This window comes from Chenopodium quinoa, unplaced genomic scaffold, assembly GCF_001683475.1.
Source record: "Chenopodium quinoa cultivar QQ74 unplaced genomic scaffold, ASM168347v1, whole genome shotgun sequence".
Lineage (NCBI taxonomy): Eukaryota > Viridiplantae > Streptophyta > Magnoliopsida > Caryophyllales > Amaranthaceae > Chenopodium > Chenopodium quinoa.
This window is the reverse complement of record NW_018742418.1, coordinates 5025148-5044388: the sequence shown is the minus strand read 5'-3', so window position 1 is coordinate 5044388 and position 19241 is coordinate 5025148. Positions and strand designations below refer to the sequence as shown.

Sequence of the window (19241 nt, the reverse complement as noted above, 5' to 3'; positions counted from 1 at the left end):
TCCTCAATCTGCCACCATCCAGGGCCATGAAATCTGTTGGCCTGGGTGTTCAGGACTAGTTTGTGCATGCAACGAAAACAATGAAAACTCGGTGTGAATTCTTAAAACAAGCACACCTAGAAAGTCATCACCCTTCGGATGCTCACAGGAGTAAGTTGGCACAGCGAGATGTTGTACCCGTTCGACACCGAGGTTATGAAGGAGTGAAGTGGGAACCGAAGCCCATACTGCAGTTGCGGAGTATAAACTCCAATATAACCAGGCGGAGGACGGTGAATTTTGTCTTTAACAGTGGGCATCTGGCACCAGTACCCATTTTCCTTCATAATGCCGTAGCAAATCTCAAGTTGCTCGGCAAAGTAGAATTCAGCGTTGTTTTCAATCCACCATTTATAAGGCAGAGACGACATGAGGCCAGCGTTTTCATTTTCATCCAGCCACTCCCTTTCCTCGGGAGTTAAAGGCATAGACGCTGAAGTCGCCCTATTGGCTAGAGGTGCTAGCTTGTCCCGAAGCACGGGGCGGCAAAGTAGTTAAAGGAATGACACTAATTGCAGCGCTACTAGAAGCGGCGACGGCACCAATCCTAGCCCTAGGGTTTTGGTCGCTCAGGGGAGGCACCAATCCTAGCCCTAGGGTTTTGGTCGTTATCAACTGCGAAATCTCCTCCTCCTCTTCTTCAATACTCGGCTCAACCTCCACCTTTTTCTTTCCACGGTCGCCGGCCATTTTTGAAGGTGGTTGCGCGAAAGAGGGGAAAAAGAGGGGTACTTGGAAAAGCAAGAAAACCGAAGAAAATTGAAGAAAATTACCTTGGTCAGATGCGGAATTTGCCGATCTATAAGTTCGGAGCAACAAAAGTCAATTTCAAGCCTCGGATTGCTGAATATGAGTGAAAAAAAGAAAAGGGTTTAGTAGCGAAGATTAGCGAGAAGAAATTGGAAATTAGCAAAATGAAATAAGGAGAAAGAACGGGACGAGTGGCTTAAATATCTTCCAGAAGTGGGAATCTTGGGAGTCCGTGCCACTAAAACCCCCACTAACTCCACTTTAATGCTCTACTTTTCCGTCTTCTTCTCTAATTAACCGCCCACTAAACCATCCACATCCTCCATTAACTCCAAACAGCCGTTATAACCTCAATAATCCCAAAAATTTAAATGCTAATTTAATCATTTACTTCCCTCCAATTTGCAAGTAAAAACCCACTTCGTCACAATTCCGAACTGAGTCTAGGGGGCAAGTTGTTTGGGTCCAATTCACTCCAATTTGGCCGGTCCACAAATGATTTAATTATAAAGCCCAAAGAAGGTTCAACCCTCAAACACATGCCAAGTCAGTCAAAGACCCAGTCAACATGGTAAGCCCATTTATCTATTGAGCAAGGTATAAAAGCCTTCACTCTCCTCTCTCTACGGTCATTCACTTTAAACCTCAAGCAATTAATACTCTTGTATAGCTTTCTCTCCCTAAACACTGTATTGATTTCGGCATCGAAGGGGCCTTCCTCGGCACAACCCTCGAGGCCAGTTTATGTGTGTTTGTTGTGTAGGAAACCCTCATCCCAATCATCATTTGGGACGAGTTCAGTCTTCAGCCTACAAGAAAGGTCCAGACGAAGGACCTATTATTTTCACTCGAAACAAGTACTATCTAACTATCTTTGATAGATGCATGTCGATGAAATTGAAATTTGGGTTCAATAGGGCTTGTTTCTTTGGTAGGTGTGTTTGTTGGTAGAATTGAAATTAGGGTTTTGGTAAATTAATAGCTAGGAAGAGAGAGTTAGGCATTACCTTGTTTGATTATGATTGAAATGTAGTAAGGGACAGATAACACATGATTTGCAAATTCAATCAAAATTGAATAAGAAAGAGAGAAGCAAGCAAATGGAGGAATATTGGAAGCAAAAGAGGGGGATGGTTCACGTGACCTGCATGCATTAGTCATTGCCGAAAAACATTGGTCTAGTTGGAATATAGACTAAGGTTCCACTCACACAAAAAAAAAATTGGTTTAAGGTCTGAATTTGCCAGAATTTGAAAAAAGTAGTTATTTGCAAACTTGACATTTGAAAACTATGTTCTATTTTAATTATAAATGTATTATGATATATTCTTAATATTACATGGGAGGATTCACGCATTTCCATGCACATTATCACCCTTAAGCATCTGTGGTTGAGTATTTGGTAGAAGGGTATAAAAAATAGTGTCTAAAGTTCTATAGGTACAGTATCACAAAACACAGAGATAATATGTCTTATTTGTAATAGTATAATTCAGAAGTTATTTATAATTTTTTTTTTTAAAGAGTTGAGAAATTGCTTTTTTTATTATCAATTATACCATAACTGTTCGAGAGGATGAATATTCATGCGATCTTAATTCAAGTTTGTGCACCTACAAGTAGAGCTGTTAAAAATTGATCCGATCCGAACCCGATTATTAACCGACCCGTCTAAACTCGGAAAAATGATGACCCGAATCCGATATGACCCGACCTGAAACCAACCCTAGACCCGAGTTAACCCGAGTATTTGAGACCCGAACCCGAACATGAACCGACCTTGAGATGACTCGACTCGAATATAACCCGTAAAATATTGACTTGAACCGAACCCGACCTGAACCGAAATTGACCCAAACCCAATTTAACCCGTCAAAACCCGACCTGTTACTAACCTAGCCTGAATTCAACCCGACCTATTCCTAACCAGACCCAAATTTAACCCGACCTATTTCTAACCAGACCCGAATTTAATCCGACCTATTACTAACCCAACCCGAATTTAACCCGACCTATTGCTAACCCGACCCGAACTTCAACCCGATCTGTCACTAACTCGACCCGAAATCAACCCGATTTGTTATTGACCCGATCCAAATTCAACCCGATTTGTTATTGACCCAACCTGAAATCAAGTCGACTTGTTATTTTATACATCTTTATTATTGTAGATCAGATACTAAATAAAGATATATGCTATATATATATTCTAAGCTACTCGTTATGTCAAAACTTCGTAAGGCTAAAACTACTCTATGTTAATATTAATCAAAGTATTTTGTCTTGGATGCAGGGAGACCAAGTCGATCCAACAAAAGAAAGAAGCATCATCCCGAAATTTAGGCGTTAATTATAGTATATATTTGTTGTACATGTATATACCAAGTCTCATATCTTAACCTTAGTGTACATATATGCATCTCTTTAATTTAGTACAAACACTCCACATACTTATCAAAATCAATTAAGATGAAAAATTTATTTGTTTTAGATTAAGTACTTTTTTTTTGTAGTAAATTTTATTACCAAAAGGAACTGCAAAGCAGCAAAACAGGAATACAAAAAGCCCGTAGGCCTAAACCCAAATGCCTAAAGCCCCTAAGGGCACACAACCACCAGCCAAGGACCAAGATCCAAAGGCCACCTTCTAGGAAGGGTTCCAAAGAACCTTGGACCAAACACGGCTCTTCTGAACTCAAAGGAAATGAGCTACCCTCTTTTATTTATTTATTTATTTATTTATTTATTTTGTTAGCTAATTAAGTCATAAAGTATTAAAGTATTACATTTTTCTCCAAATAACTAGCAATTTAGGATTACGTCATATCTTTTTTTTTCCCCTAATTCTATGAGTTATTTTCCTATTTAAGCTTATTCAAATATTTTCAATAAAATTTTCTATTATCAAATGTATTACAATTTATATGTCTCAAAAAAACTTATAAAAATTTATGAATACCACTACTTTTTGTATGCATGTGCATTCTTTATTAATGTAGTCAATTACGGTTTAAAAATATAATTTGACCTTAAGCTTGTTTGTTTTAACTTATATTTTATAAAAATAAAATAAAATTAAATAAATTTTAAAAAAAAAGTTAAAAAAAAATCATATAATGATTGAATTGAACGTGATAATGATTGAATGTGTGCAAGAGTATATGACAATGACCCAATGATAATCTGACCCAAATAATTTACATGTACCCGATCATGACTTGACTTGTTTGGACTCGAGAAAGTGATGACCCGAACTAGAGCTATTAAAAGACTTTTATTGGTCTTTTATTTTTCTAATTTTTTTATTCATTTGCCTATTTAATCTTATTTAAATGTTTTGAATAATGCCATTTAAATGTTTAAAAAATATGCCATTAAAAAAAATGTGGACTCGGATATGAACTTATAAAAAATGAACAAGTTTAGATCATTTCAAATAAAATAAGTTTAGAAAAAAAATTGTTGTATTTTAACATATCTAAACTAAACCTATTTTATCCGAAATTATATGAACTTATTGTATTTTATCTGAACATGTCATCTCGAATATGAACTTATCTGAAATTGTTATCCCTAAAATGAGTGGAATCAATGTGAATAGATTAGAATAGGGTTTGAACTTATCTTCTAAAAATCTAAACTAAACCTATCTTATTAGAACTTATTACCTCGAATTTAAACTTATCTGAAATTATTTCTCTTACAATAAATGAAGTAATTGATAATGAGTAAACGTGAATGTCATTACATGAACTGTTAACAAACCGACCCAAAAACTGTACCCGAACCTGATATGACCCGACCTGAAATCAACCCGATACCCATATTAACCCAATATTTGAGACCCGAACCCGAACATGACCTGACTTGGAAATGATTCGACCTAATTATAACCTGCAATTTTTTTTACTTGAACCAAACCCGAACATGACCCAACTTGTAAATGACCCGACTTGATTGTAACCCGCAAATAATTGACTTGAACTGAACCCGACTTGAACCCGAGAATGACCCGACTTGGAAATGACCCAACCTAATTATAACCCGCAAATTATTGACTTAAACCGAACACGACTCAAACCCAAGAATGACCCGACCTGATTATAACCGCAAATTATTGATTTGAACCGAACCCGACTCAAACCCAAGAAAGACCCTAACCCGTTTTAACCCGTGAAAACCAGAATTAAACCTGAACTATTATTCACCCGACCCGAATGTAACCCGATCTGTTATTAACTCGACCTAAACCCGACCCAAACCTGAAAAGATGTATGACCCGACAGTACCCGACTCAAGCATGACCTAACCCGAACCGTATAGGTTACGACATTACCCGAAATGACCCAACCTAAACCCGACCCGTTTACCCGAATTAACAGCTCTACTTACAAGAAAGAGAGTGATGACGAATGCTACATTAATTTAAAAATTGATACTCAAAATGCCATTCCTAACAAAACAGAATGACATTCGCCTCTAATTGACTAATCACTATATATCTTTACATTGTATATGGCAACAAGTTATACATTTTACAAACCCATCTTTTTGGGTCTCAGGTATGTGGTAGCTCGTCGTGACCCTGGCATAGCAATTTTTTGGTTTTCTTTATCACGTTTTTCCCTCTCTTTATCCTTCCTTTTTTTCTCTGCATATTCTTGTTCTTTTCTCAAACTCTCCATTTCTTCCTCCATAGCTGTCTTCTCTTCCTTCTGTTTCTTCTTATGCTCCAACAATGATGTATCTGACTCTTTAACTGAGAAGAACATCGGCCCTAATTCTGATAACCATTGCGGCTCCACAGCAGTGACACACTGCATGTACTCTTTTGAGGTCAAAAGCAGCTCATGATAAACAACATACTCTGGCGTGAACCCCAATCCATAAAGAGCACTGGTTGGATGTAGATGGCATGGTATGCCATTCCTTGTATTAACATACTCACCAATCCCCTTCTGCTTTGCAGAGTTCTGGAAATACGCAGAACATATGGCTTGTCTAACTACATCCCAGTCAGGAGATGATGTAAGGGTTATCTTCAGTTGTTTCAGTATATCCATAAGTTGTGATCTAACCTCCCTAGCCTTGCGTAAAGCTTTAACCTGCAGAAAATGATCATTGCACCAATCTCCTCGATAGTCATTGCTTTTCCATTGCTGGTACACATTGAGAAGTGTCAAGTGATCTGATTCAGGCACAAAGAACTTTTCCCTAGCTGCATCACTCTCCTCTTCCCTGTCTTTAGGACGGAAAAATACTTTAGGTACTGAAAGCATGGAAACAATAGTTAGCACCTCATCAAGGCATTCCAGCTTTTCACCCATCAGTAGCATCTTTGCCAGTGGCGGGTCTAATGGAAATTCCACCATTTTCCAACCAAGTTCTGTCAGGCTCCCAACATTGTTAAGGGCACCTAGCACCCACAACTGGTACATGGAGTTGAGGATGTTCTCTTGTGGAGGCGGGTCCATGAATTCGAAGTCTAGCAAGTTCTCAATTTTAAGAGATTTCAAAAGCAAAACTACATTTCCAAGATTTGTCCTCTGAATCTCAGGTACAGGACTATGAAGCATCTCATTCAGATATGCACTTTCTGTATAAAGTCGGTAGCAAGTGCCAGGACCAGTTCTACCAGCACGTCCAGCACGCTGGTCAGCCGCAGCACGACTCACTGGAAAAACTTGAAGAGCATCCATACCCATCTTTGGATTGTAGACCTTCATTTTACTGTATCCAGTGTCAATAACATAAAATATACCATCAACAGTTAGAGATGTCTCGGCAATGTTGGTTGCTACAATGCATTTTCGCGCTCCATCTTCAGCTCTTTGAAAAATTTTTGCTTGTAAATCAGCAGGGAGCTGTGAGTAAATGGGAAGAATTAGGAGCTTTGCAACTGCCTTCTGAGTTGAGGAAGTTAGTTGCTCCATGCGCTCAGCAAGAGCATAGCACGCCGTCTCAATCTCATCCTGCCCAGTCATAAAAATAAGGATGTCGCCGGGAGGGGAGGTTATGTGTATAGTCATTGCTTGCTTCACAGCAGCTTCAACATAGTCTTCACAAGGTGTTTTACTGTACAAGGTATTGACAGGAAATGTTCTCCCAGGAATATGGAATATTGGGACACTGAAAAGGCAGAAACGTCAAAAAATTAGTTTTAAAAAGTCAAACAAAGGAAACAAATTTTTTTTATATATATATATAAACACAGAAAGCTTAGCATCTATTAGAAAGAGCAAAAATCCAGCCATTTGGTGTTAAGAGCCTTAGCCAATCAATGTTTATTATGGAGGTTCAAAGATTATGATTTGTAGTGGAAGTCTGCACATTTCTTCTGGCATAAGTTGCATTTATTAAAATTAAAAGTTATAACTGAGGACAGTAAATACTCAGAGGACCTGATTGATTGATGCTTCCTATTCTTCTCTTTAACAGCCTTTTCACATGCCATGTTGCAGCTATTGTCTGACTTTTATATAAGCCTCTGATGTCTCTTAAAATTTTTATATGTGAGGCATGTTAATGAGAGGGAATTAAAAGAGTTGCTTTTGATCTGCTTCGTTTCATTAATTACTTGCACCAATTTACTATCTGACAAGGGTTCATGTAATAAACAAATCTGGGTTTATTCAAGTAAATCCTTCTACTACAATCTTTAGCAAGCACTCACTTTATACAATTCATACAATTATCAACTTCATTTGGAAGGTCACATACTCACATATCACAAACGCAACGAAACCGAAAGGGAATTTGAGGCTGTACAGTGTAGGTTAAAGATTTTAATTCTCACTTTATCCGCTTTGCCTAAATCTGATCACCCCATATAAGACCGCAATAACCCCTTCCTTCCTAGCTAACCATAATTAAACTCCCTCTCTCAAGTAAAACTTAATAATTTATATATATAACAAGAGCTCGCATGATCATGTCAACAGTCCACCCCCTTTCCACAAGATACGCAACTACCTTCCGTGCTTCTTCAATCTCCATCAGCCTCTCTTCCCCCATTATCAGTGCAATAGCCACCATAAATCACTCAACACATGCTCACTTTGGATCTCTTACCACAGTCAAGGAAGTCAGTGAGGCTCTGTATGTACTATACCTAACTGAAACAATGATGGGAAACTACTGGATATTGCTGCAGGACCTAAAGATCACCAATCTTTACAACTCAACAGATGTACACAACCATCACCTCAAAGGGTGGTGAGAAGCGAAATTCACAGAATTGAACAGTTTTCCTTACTTTGATTTATGGAAACAAACTCCTTAAAAAAAAAAAAAAAAAAAAAAAGTGCATATTATTTAATTCAAAAGAACAGCAGAAAAACAAAGTACACAAAGAGGATAAGGTGTCCTCATTATAGTAAACCAAAATTACCACAACTAAAGTAGCCCAAATTCTTTAAATTTTGTGTCCTACTTGAATCAGATATAAAGTTGCATCCCTCTTGTTCGCCCTACTTTCCCAATCCTCTATCTTAATGCTCTCACTTGGACCAGCTAACCTTGCTGAATCGAAGGCCGTATTGTATTAATTTAGGGCTTCTTTCCTCTTCTATGTACTCTCACCTATTATTTGCTGCTAAGTGTCTAACTTGAAGGGGGAAAAATGTATATATATATAGTGGCATGACCAACGGGAGTAATGTTGTCTTGGTTCAAAATCTGCTTGATATGGGCAACAAAAAGACTGTACGAGTACTGAAAGATTGAATAAAAATAATGCGAATTATAGATAAAGACACATTACCTTCCAAAAAAATTTGAAAACTTCTGCGCATTAAGAGTTGCTGAAGTCACAATCAGTTTAAAATCTCGACGTCGGGCAACCACCTTTTTTAATATGCCAAACAACACATCTGTGTTGAGTGATCTCTCATGCGCTTCATCCATCACAATGACACTGGGAAATAGTTACAGCCTTAATTTTAGATAAATGTACCCAATTGCAGTATACTAATAATTTCATGATCCCAGTTGCAGAGCCATTTAAAAAAATATCAAGATTAGAATTTCACTAATATATTAAAAAGAGACTATAAAGGCAAGAAACACTAACAATCTTACCGATATCTCTCAAGTTCAGCATCTTTCAAAGTTTCACGCAGAAGTACTCCATCTGTCATGTACTGCAAATTGAAGAGGGAAGTGTATAATGAAATGGCCAAAACTTGATTTCACAATGAAGGTTTTTCTTTTTAATGCAACACATTCAGTATAATTCAAGAATGAAGTACACATATGAAACACAAATGCATTAAACATGACAAGAAAATACGTCCCAAAAAGGTATCAATATCTTTTTGGGAGATGATTTCTTGATAATAAACATGGAATTCAACATTAAATTGGGTGACAAACCTTGATTATGGTATTGGGTCCAGTAACATCCTCAAAGCGGATAGCATACCCAACTTTGTCTCCCAGCTCAGTTTCCATCTCTTCACTAACTCTTTTTGCAACACTCATTGCAGCAACACGCCTTGGTTGAGTGCATCCAACAATGCCATATGAAGTGTAACCATCTTCATGCAAATACTGTAAAACAAGTTCAAATCAAGAAACATATTGACAAGGTTACTTTGCCTCCTAAATACCCATCCACAGATCCAGTGTCCTAGAGAAAACCTCCATTTTCCTGAGTTCTATCCGCTTTCTATTTATTCCCTCAATGCCAACCTTTATTTATAATTTATCATCTCCTACCCTCACCATATGAGACCCTATTATTTTCATGAATCTCTTAATGTAGATCTCTTTCTTCCTAAGAGTGAAAGTATCTACATGAGCGATCCCACTCTTGCATTCTCCTTGATTTCGGTAACCAATGGGAAATTCAGGAAAACAGAGACAGCAACATGTATCTTTCTCAAAATAAGATATTCAGTACAGTGTACTTCATTCTCAATAAAGATTAATGAGGAATAAAAACCTGTGTTAGTTGAGTTGTCTTTCCTGAGCCTGTCTCTCCAACAACAACGACAATCTGATTCTCTCGAATAACCTGCGATCAATTCAAAGGATTGTATCCAAGTTCAATATGAGCAATAACAAACCAAAAACAGATTAAATCATCATGAAAGTACCTCAAGATTCCATCACAGAGACAAAAATGGGTAAACGAACAAAAATACGTAATACAACAACCAAGCCCAGATAGAACATGAGAGTGGAAGACTAAAGACACAATATGTGATTAGACATTCTACAACTATTATTCAGAATTTGTTATCATCCGACCAATACTGCTCTTTTTACAAGTTTATGTCATCCCAAACACAAATCCTCCAGTCACAGCAGAGCCTTGTTAAATTAAATTAGGAGCATTGGAGGAGGATGGCTAAGGAATCATAATTCAGAAGTGAGCACCATGAAATATTCCATCAAAATGCATTTGCAAGCATGAAAAATAACATGTTACCTGTAAAAGTTCATCCCTAACGGAGTATATGGGAAGATATTGTCTCTGCTGTGCCAGAGTTTTCGTCATTGCAAATTCACTCACAGCTTCGTCTTTCTTTAAATGCTGAGCAAACTTTGCATCTTCCTTGAAATCAATTTCCCCATCTTCACCAACCTTAGCATTATCAGCATCAACCTGAAATTGAACGCATAATGAAATAATGTACATTGACAAAACTGGATGCAAAATGAAAGAATGTACTTCGACGAAATGACATGTATAAGAGATCCACATTGCTAAGTATTACAAGACACATACCTGTTCAGCTGTCTTCTCAACGCCAAGGATATCCCCAAGTTTAGAACCAGCAAGTTCCCAAAACCGTTGGCGTGACTTATTCATGCTTTGTTTTTCACGAATTTCCCGCACTAAAGCAGATCCTTTACGAGATATAATAGCCATATCTGAAGATGGATCTTTCAAAGGCATAACAGGTTCTGCCTGCTTAGTAAAAACCACTCTACCATCCAAAAATGGAGGTTTTGTATCTGTGTCAAGCATAGTGAAAGTTTTAATAAGCGCTTAGGTAAATACTTTCGGGGAGGGGGGGGGGGGGTAGATATCATTTCTAATTTTGACTTACCATGAACTAAAAGAATAACCTTGTTCTCTTCTTCATTGTCAAATTCAGTTTGAACCTCAGTACCTCGAACAGCGCCTGATCTCATCAATTGTCGATCTTCCCACTGTTGCTTGTCTGCACTAAGCTGTGAATGCCTCTTGCTTTGAGCACGTGACATCATAGTTCCATCACGTCTCATCTATAGAGAGATTATGATTAGAGAGAGAGATAATGGAATACAAATTAAACCAAAAATCACTAATAAATCCTCAAAACATGACCAGGATCACCAGGTAAATAACCATTTAAGAATCAGCAACAAATCTTAAATGAAAATTTTAAGACCTACAACTCCAGACACTTAACATCTTAGGCACCATAACAACAACCAACAAAAAAAATAAAATAAAATACTCCAGTTCTATGAAAAGAAAAACCTAAATCATGCCATTTCAATATCATACCACAAAGGGCTAAGATAATGATGCAATTCTCAAATATCACAACAGATAAAATATTTTTTAGATTGCTTTTTTTTTTTTTTTGGTGGAGGAGCACGGTTATTTAGGCGACTGCATGTATAGATCCTAGAGACACTTCATAACATACACCAGTCACCCTGCGCAAAAGCTAGAAATTATGTTAGTCAATGACATAGATTGTTATTTTAGAGTTCTCAATCATGTATAATATAAGAGTAACAGAATACAGAAGACAAAGGCAATAAACAACCAAAATTGAAAATTAAATATCACTTGAACATACCAGCCTTTTTGCCAATTCTACTTCTTTCTTTTGGTTTGTAGCATCATCACCAAGATAGAATGATGAATTGTCAATGTCATAAATATTGCTGCCTTCTTCTCTATCATACCTGTATTCAATCAGAACTAAATGTTAAAACAGTATCACCACCACATATAAAGTCGTTCAAAAAGTGAACTGCAAGCAAAGGATGAAGATACAATCAAATAGAAGAAAATGGACTAAATCACACCTAATGAGATAATAAGAAATACTTTGTATATACACATAGCAGCTGCATACAAATGTAAACATATATAAGCCTCACTCACCAGGCGAGATCTGAATTGTATTCCATTTGCAAGCGCATATCTTCTGTGATTTCAGGATTTTGGTCTATAGCTGTGGCACTTCCATCAGCATCCATATCCTATATTAAGAATAGAAAAACAAAGAGAATGATTACCTTCAAACCTCAAAAACAGAGAAAGGGAATATAAAGCTACTGAACAAATCTACAGGCTACAGCACTCACAAAAGGTACAACATATGAACACTGGTTTCAAAATATTATACCTCAAGTTTTTGTATATCGACAGTAGAGCGTCTTTGCTTATTTGATCTTCCTTCGTACCGAGAACTAGAAGATCGCACAGAGGAGCCGGAAGCTCGAATAGGGACAGGTGACGGGGCAACATGATCCCAAGGGGAAGCATAAGCTCCTTCACCAATTTTAAAATCAGTGTCAATTGAAGTAATATGTAAATGAAAACAATAACTATAAGCAATACACAATGAGGTGAGAACATACCAGAACGCGGTGTTTGCCAAGGAGAAACCAATCTCGCATCAGGGGATGCTCCAATGAACATAGGGGATGGTGAAGGCTGATACCGGTTGCTAGAATTATGTTGACTATCATGACGTGGAGACTCATCCCACTCCCATCTCCCATCATCCCAATCTGATCTACCTGCCAATTAGCATGTGAAAAGATTGAGAACACTATTTTCAGAAATATTGGTTCGTGTAGCAGACCCCATTTTCGGAATTAAAGCTTAGATTGTTGTTGTTTATTAGATCTAAAAAATATTGAAAAATCTATGAAAATATGAACACCATCATCTATAAAAGGTGTTACACTATACTTTTAAAATACAAATAAAGAAAACAAATAATCACAATAGAGGTGTTAACTATGTGTAATCAGAATGCTACATTCTTCAATAAGCGAGAAATGTATTACTATGAACTCACTGCAAATCATTTTCTCCCCTTGATAAGCTTCTTTTAAAATTAATGAATGACTATAATTTTGATACTTGAAAGTAGGAAGTACACCCAATGGAAATGAAGAGAACAAAAACCTCAACATAATAACTAATTCTACTTTTTTTTAATTTCTTTAGCATTTTTCTTACTTATCGAAGACCAAAAACAGGTAATGAAGAGTTCATGACATGCCTTTCATAAATTGTTAGGTTTTTAAAAGCACTTCCTCCCCATATATATATGAGGTAGTTTTATGGGTGCTTTGACTGGGTGACGACAGGTGAGATTCAATAGAAAAAAGGCTATACATACCAGGCGTTCTCCTAGATCCTTCATATCTGCCTCTTTTCCTGTCATATTCACCACCATAGCCTCTATCATTCCACCTACCACTAGAGCCTCTGTCATACCGTTCATGTTCTGCACCACGACTCCGGTCTTTGCCATCAGCACCATGTCTATGAGTACCTTTAGTCCTTTCACTTCTAGAGTTATCTTGAGAGCTATCCCTGTCATTTCTTGAATAGACTTCAGAACGGATGCTTCTTTTAGAGTGATGCATGTCATCCTGGTCTTCACTTACACTACTTTCTGCAAAATAGATATCAAGAAGAATGTTAACAGAAAAGCAAGCCACATGAGGACAACATGATAAATTTCCTTGCCAGCTTCTTCTCATTAAAACTAATAATTATAAGTCCAGATATTGTGGAGGAAAAATTGTTGAAATCAAAATAGTACTTCCTCCATCCCATAATATAGTTCCTGTTTTTCTATTTTAGAGATCCAAAATATTTTTCCTAATTCTATTTTTGGATAGTATGTAAAGACCATTATACCCTCACTTTTTAACTTTATTCATTGTATTTCCTAAATTACCCTTGAATTTTGCACATGCCATGTATTTTTTTTCACTTTCTCTCTCTAACTTTTGTTTATAATTATACTTTTCACTATTATTAATGTATTTCATCCACTTTCTCTTCCTATTTCTTAAATACCGTGAAAAAACACAAACAGGAACTATATTATGGGACGAAGGGAGTATAAACATATCTTCTATCTTTTAAAATATTTGTCTTTCGTATTCGTAGTAAGGGCATCGGACGTAGTTCATGTGTAATAGACTGAATTTTCTGGCTTAATATTTCTGATTTAATAATGCAATAATAAAGATGAAGCTTTAAGATTGATTGATAATGGTGGAAGGGTTACAGAAGATAAACTAAAAGCTTAAGGCTATTACTCTCAAATAGTGAGTTTAGCTCACAACTCTCCAAAATGGCTTTAGGCCATGACTCTCTCTAGGTTTCCCTAATAAATTTCTGCCTACCTTCTTCTTTCTACCCTCTCTCTATTTATACTAAATCTAAGGACCATAACCTAATTACTAGACTTCCCAAATTACCCCTCCTAAAGCCAGTCTATTACATCATGCTTTCCCGAAATGCCAAGGTTTTTACATTGAGGCTCCACTCTGGAAATTAAGAAGGAATGAAGGATTTCTTCATGACACGTGAGATAGTGTGGTTTATAGCAATTGCACTCCCAAACTCATGGTTAGAGAGTACCTATAACATTAAGTTTCTACATGCTTCTCCTTTTATGAGGGCATATTTTTATGAACAAAAGTAAAAAAAGAGACCATGCAGTACTTGATTGAAAAGTACCACTCAAAGCAGCATCACGGTATCTCCTGTTGGGCCGTCGTTTGTTGCCTCCATGTTCCACAGTCTCATCTCCATCAACATCTGTCACAGCTGACTTCTCCTCTTCATCAAGAGATGAAGCAACAGAAGTGATTCTTTCTTTGGGAACCTTAAAACCAATATCTTGTTTCGATTCACTTCGTTTTGCAAGAGCAAGGACATCTAACCCTGATAAAAGAAATTACAGAAACATACTATAGCTCAGATATAAGATATATTTCTTGCACAAAAAAAAAAAAAAAAAAAAAAAAAAAAGAGAGAGAGAGAGTAAGCTGAGACATTTTGATTATGAATCATGAAAATAACTTGGGGCCAAATGAAACCACATGCAAGGGTATAGTGATTTCATTAAGGCTTTGTTTGGTATAACTTATTTAGTCTAAAATAAAGTGGCACTGTCTGAACTTATTTGAGTACATCAGAGCTTATTTTGTATGATATAAAACAAAATAAGATGAAATAAGCTGAAATCAAACAGATCCTAAAGCAAGAAACTGTGTTTTTAAGGCCAAGGTAAAAGGTTGGATAAAGGGCACGTTCTTCTGGGAGATTGCATAAAATAGTGACAACGGAATGCAAGATAGGTATAGAAGAAGGTAGTTGCCAGAAATTAATGGTAAAAGTAGAGAGAAGGGGGGTGGGGAGCAAAGATAGAACAGGTGGGATGGGGATCCTATGAGAGTATGAAATTCCATTGTGTGAAGCTCAATTCCTCAAATGAACTCAGAAAAATCTTCAGAGGGTGCTAATAAGTAATAACCATTCCTACATAAGATAACTCTATATGACTATAGGCGATAAATGTATCAACTTATTAACAATCAATCAATCAAAGCCTTAATCCCATAAGTAGAGTCGGTATCAGCTTATTAACAGAATAACACAAATTTAAGGCAATAAATGAACATCTTTGTTAGCTAAATGAGTATATGTAGGGGCAGTACTTAGATCACGGAGTCCTGAATTCCTTATAAGAAAGATTTTTTTTTTATATATAAAAATCCATCAGCTAGCTCTAATAATAAATTACTCAAATTAAAAAAGGTTTTGTTGTGATAATGAGAATTATGATGCCTAAATTTACCAACAATGATGATTTAGCTTTTTCTCATGAGTCATGACTCTGCAACACTCTACTGAAAACAAATTTGAATTTCACAAGTGACAAAGAGATAAAGAAGTCTATGCATCATACGATCACATCAATAAACTTGGAGATCCTTCATAATAGTTTAAACATTGACGCACCATCAACAACACCTAATCAAAGTATAATGTATACATAAACTGCAGGAAAAGCAACTATTATTTAAAAATATCACGATAGTATATGAAAGAATGTGACTATTTTATCTAGATATACGAAATATAACTCAAACAATCAAATGATGGCAAGAATTTGGAAGTAATGAAAAGATTTCCATGAAAACTTACTACAGTAAAAAACGACAGATAGTATGACCGAAAATTTCGGAAGTAAGGAAATTAGAATTCAAGTAAGAAAAAGCCAAATAGTACCTAAAAGAGATTTCTCAGGACGTTTATAGACAACACGCTCTTGTCCTCGCTTTTGGAGTCCTCCAGCAACACTTGACTGCTCTCCTTCCATAGTAACGATTGTACTATCAATATCAGGTTTCTGCATAAGATTCAGACATTTAATCAACCCACCTTCACTAAGTTGAAAGCAGGGAGAAAGGGATAAATTTACTATTGACCTATGATGACAGAAAAAAGTGAGTTTAAAAGAAGTAACATTGGATAGAAATGAATGGAGAAAGAAGGTCTATCTGAGCGACCGTTGGAAACTCTTGGTTCATGCACCCAACCCCATCCATTGTTAATAAGGCTAAGATTTAGTAGTTGTTAAATATTCTTTAATGAAAAATGCCATAGAATCCAATAAGCCAATCCAATTCTTACAACATTTTCATTATTGTGCTTCCACAAGTTTCCTTATCTTTCACCTCGACTACTTGATCGAATTCTAGTAATACAAAAATACAAGCCCTTTTCTACACTAACCCATTTAGAAAGGCGGCAGTTAAACACAAACGAAGAGTGTAGAATGTAAAATAAACAAAACGCTCGTAACGAATAGCAAGGACAGCGTATAATAACCTCCATAATTGCAGAACCTCGTTAGTGAGAGCTGGAAATATGAAAAACAAAAAAAAAAAAAAAAAACCAACAAAAAAAGGAAAAAGAACCATCAGTTATCTATATCTTTAGCGTAATTGTAAACAGTTAAGTAAAACACTAATAATTCAAAACATATAAAGCAATCAGGAAGAAGAGGTCTAATTTCATAGTTCAATCCAAATTAAAGGGTTCTGCAATACATTAGCAACCAAATTTGATTCAATTATCAAATAACGCTCGTAAAGTCACATAATTTTAAAAAGAAGAGGCATATTTGATTCAATTATCAATTAGACTCGTAATTTTCTTTTCTAATAACATAATCGTTGGTTATGATCGTTCATAACCCTAGTAATTAGAACCTATAGTTCAGATTTTTCGAACCCTAAATTTACTACACTGACAATTAAATTAGATCAAAGATAAAACCTAGATTGTGAAATTGATATGATGAATACAAAAAGAAACAACAACTTACCTCAGAAGCTGCTTCAATTGGGGATACCGGAATTCAAAAGCACTTCAATGGAGAACGTGAAGTGCGCTTCAGTGACAAAACGAACTGAGAGAGAGAGGAGGAGGGGAAACAGGTTTTCCGGTTTTTCTTTTTCTTCCTTTTTTTTTTTTTTTTTTTTTTTGAGTTATTGACAATTAGAGCAATTCTTCAATGGGTTAAAGCCTTAAACGCCTTGGAAGTTGGAACCCCATTCCAAGCCTTGAACCGCCCTAGTGATAAATGGGTCAGATCCGTCCAATTAAAAAATAGGGCGGGTCTTTATAGAATCGTCTAATTATAGATTTTTAATGGGGTGTGTAGAGGTGTAAATGAGCCGAGTCAAGCCAAATACTACCTTGTAGTCCTTGTCCATGTTCAAGTTTATTAAACTTTGGCGAGTCTGAGCACGACCCCGAGCTTTCAAGTGAACTCAAAAATCTGTTCAAGCTCGATTTATTTAGAACACTATAAGTATTTGCGAGTCGTCCGTGAATAGCTTGTTTATTGAGCTGATCTTTTTTCATGAACGAGTTTTTTTTTTTTTTAGGTCAGGTGAACACTCACCTTGGGAGGGGGGATTCCTCCCAAGGTGAGTTTGATGAGAATCGAACCCAAGTCTCTCACCTGGAATTCGAGAGACTTAGCCAACTGAGCCAAACCCCCTTCTCTAAACGAGCTTAATTATAAACGAGTTTTATACTTGTTACGACATTTGAAAGTTTCCCAATTATCATAATATTAAATATATTAATTATAAAATTTAGATATAGATTTTTTTTTTTTTTTACAATAATTTAGATATAGATCAACCATTGTGAATAAGTCAATAATTATAAAAAGTTATTAAATGATCAATTTATATCAAAGCTTTCATATAAAAGCATTTTGCATCTTCAAGATATCACATCTTATGACATTAAATAAGTAGCTCGTGAATATAAATAAACAAGTAGTTCATGAACATAAATAAACGAGTAGTTCATGAACTTATTTGAACGAGTATATCTATGTTCCTATTCAAGCTCATTTATTAAATAAACAAAAATGAACGAGCTTCAAGCTCGAACCCAAGTAGTTTATTGATTGCTCCGTTCAGTTACACCTCTACGGGAGTGGTGAACCCTTTAAGGGTTTGAAATTAGAAATAATTTCAGGTTTAATAAAAATTAGGTGAAGATAATAGGGCCTTAATTTTGGAACTTGATTGGGAGAAACAATTTTGGAAAAAAATGATATAAGTGATTTAGTCATATTTTTTTTTATACTCTATCCATTTTTTTTAAAGTGTTATACTAACTAAATTCAACTTTTTCACAAATTCTATACGTGGCTATTCTCGATTTTAAGCATAAGCATTTAATTAAGTAATGGGGGTTACTTCAATGATCAAACTAAATAATACCCGAGCTATTCTCGATTTTAAATGAGAGAAATTAAAATTAAATATAGAAGTCTCATGAAAAATGTGATCTAAAAGTAGTCCATCATAATAATAAATAATTAAAGTATAAAGTTTCTAGACACATTAATAATTCTGCGAAAATCTAAACAAAAAAATTATAGTTTAGTATGGAAAATTCCCTCCAAAAAAAATACTACTCCGTAATATATATAGTTTAGGTATATAGATAGATGTGCTTAACATTTGAGCAGGAAAATTTTTCATGAGGTAGCGCCACGTGTACAATTTTGGGAAAAGATGACATCAGCGATTGCTACTTTAGTATTAATTATAGATAGATGGAGTTACCTTGACAAATAAGGGGTTACCTAATAGAAAAATATGGTTATTCTTATAAGTAACCGAGCTAATCTATTTATATAATAGATAGATTAAAAGAAGGGGTCGGATAACTTGAATGAATAAATGGACTTAATTTTTTTTGTTTTTAATTAATTGATGTTGTTTGTATAATAAATTGGGTTACTTTATGGATAAATTAAGGTTACGCACATGAATAATTGAGGTTCATATTAATGGATAATAATTAACAAATGTGGTCACACACCGTGTGACTAGCGACACACATAATATAGTATTCCGAACAATGC

General features: G+C 35.8%; 1 protein-coding gene across 3 annotated transcripts; it reads right to left on the bottom strand.

The window, feature by feature from the left end:
- Positions 1-5195: 5195 nt before the first annotated feature.
- LOC110710723 (pre-mRNA-splicing factor ATP-dependent RNA helicase DEAH7-like) lies at positions 5196-17868 on the bottom strand. 3 transcript variants are annotated; one of them, XM_021889065.1, is made up of 17 exons: positions 17172-17868; positions 16673-16703; positions 16070-16190; positions 14498-14719; positions 13155-13433; positions 12382-12543; positions 12147-12292; positions 11903-12000; positions 11592-11700; positions 10848-11025; positions 10523-10752; positions 10223-10399; positions 9734-9805; positions 9163-9339; positions 8869-8930; positions 8552-8704; positions 5196-6918 (listed from the first exon to the last, which is right to left on the bottom strand). In XM_021889065.1, exons 2-17 carry the CDS (start codon positions 16676-16678, stop codon positions 5325-5327), a joined length of 3786 nt encoding a protein of 1261 aa, XP_021744757.1. In that variant the 5' UTR covers positions 16679-16703; positions 17172-17868; the 3' UTR covers positions 5196-5324. The 3 variants fall into 3 exon arrangements, with proteins under 3 accessions (XP_021744757.1, XP_021744764.1, XP_021744770.1); XM_021889072.1 differs by having other exon boundaries at positions 14513-14719; positions 17172-17865; XM_021889078.1 differs by lacking the exon at positions 16673-16703.
- Between the last annotated feature and the right edge of the window lie 1373 nt (positions 17869-19241).

What these genes read in the sequence shown, in the direction of transcription:
- LOC110710723 (XM_021889065.1), bottom strand. An exon ending in TACAATTCAGATCTCGCCTG is followed by an intron (nt 11,701 to 11,902) that starts GTGAGTGAGGCT and finishes GATTGAATACAG; the next exon opens with GTATGATAGAGAAGAAGGCA. An exon ending in TTAGGGATGAACTTTTACAG is followed by an intron (nt 9,806 to 10,222) that starts GTAACATGTTAT and finishes AATTGATCGCAG; the next exon opens with GTTATTCGAGAGAATCAGAT.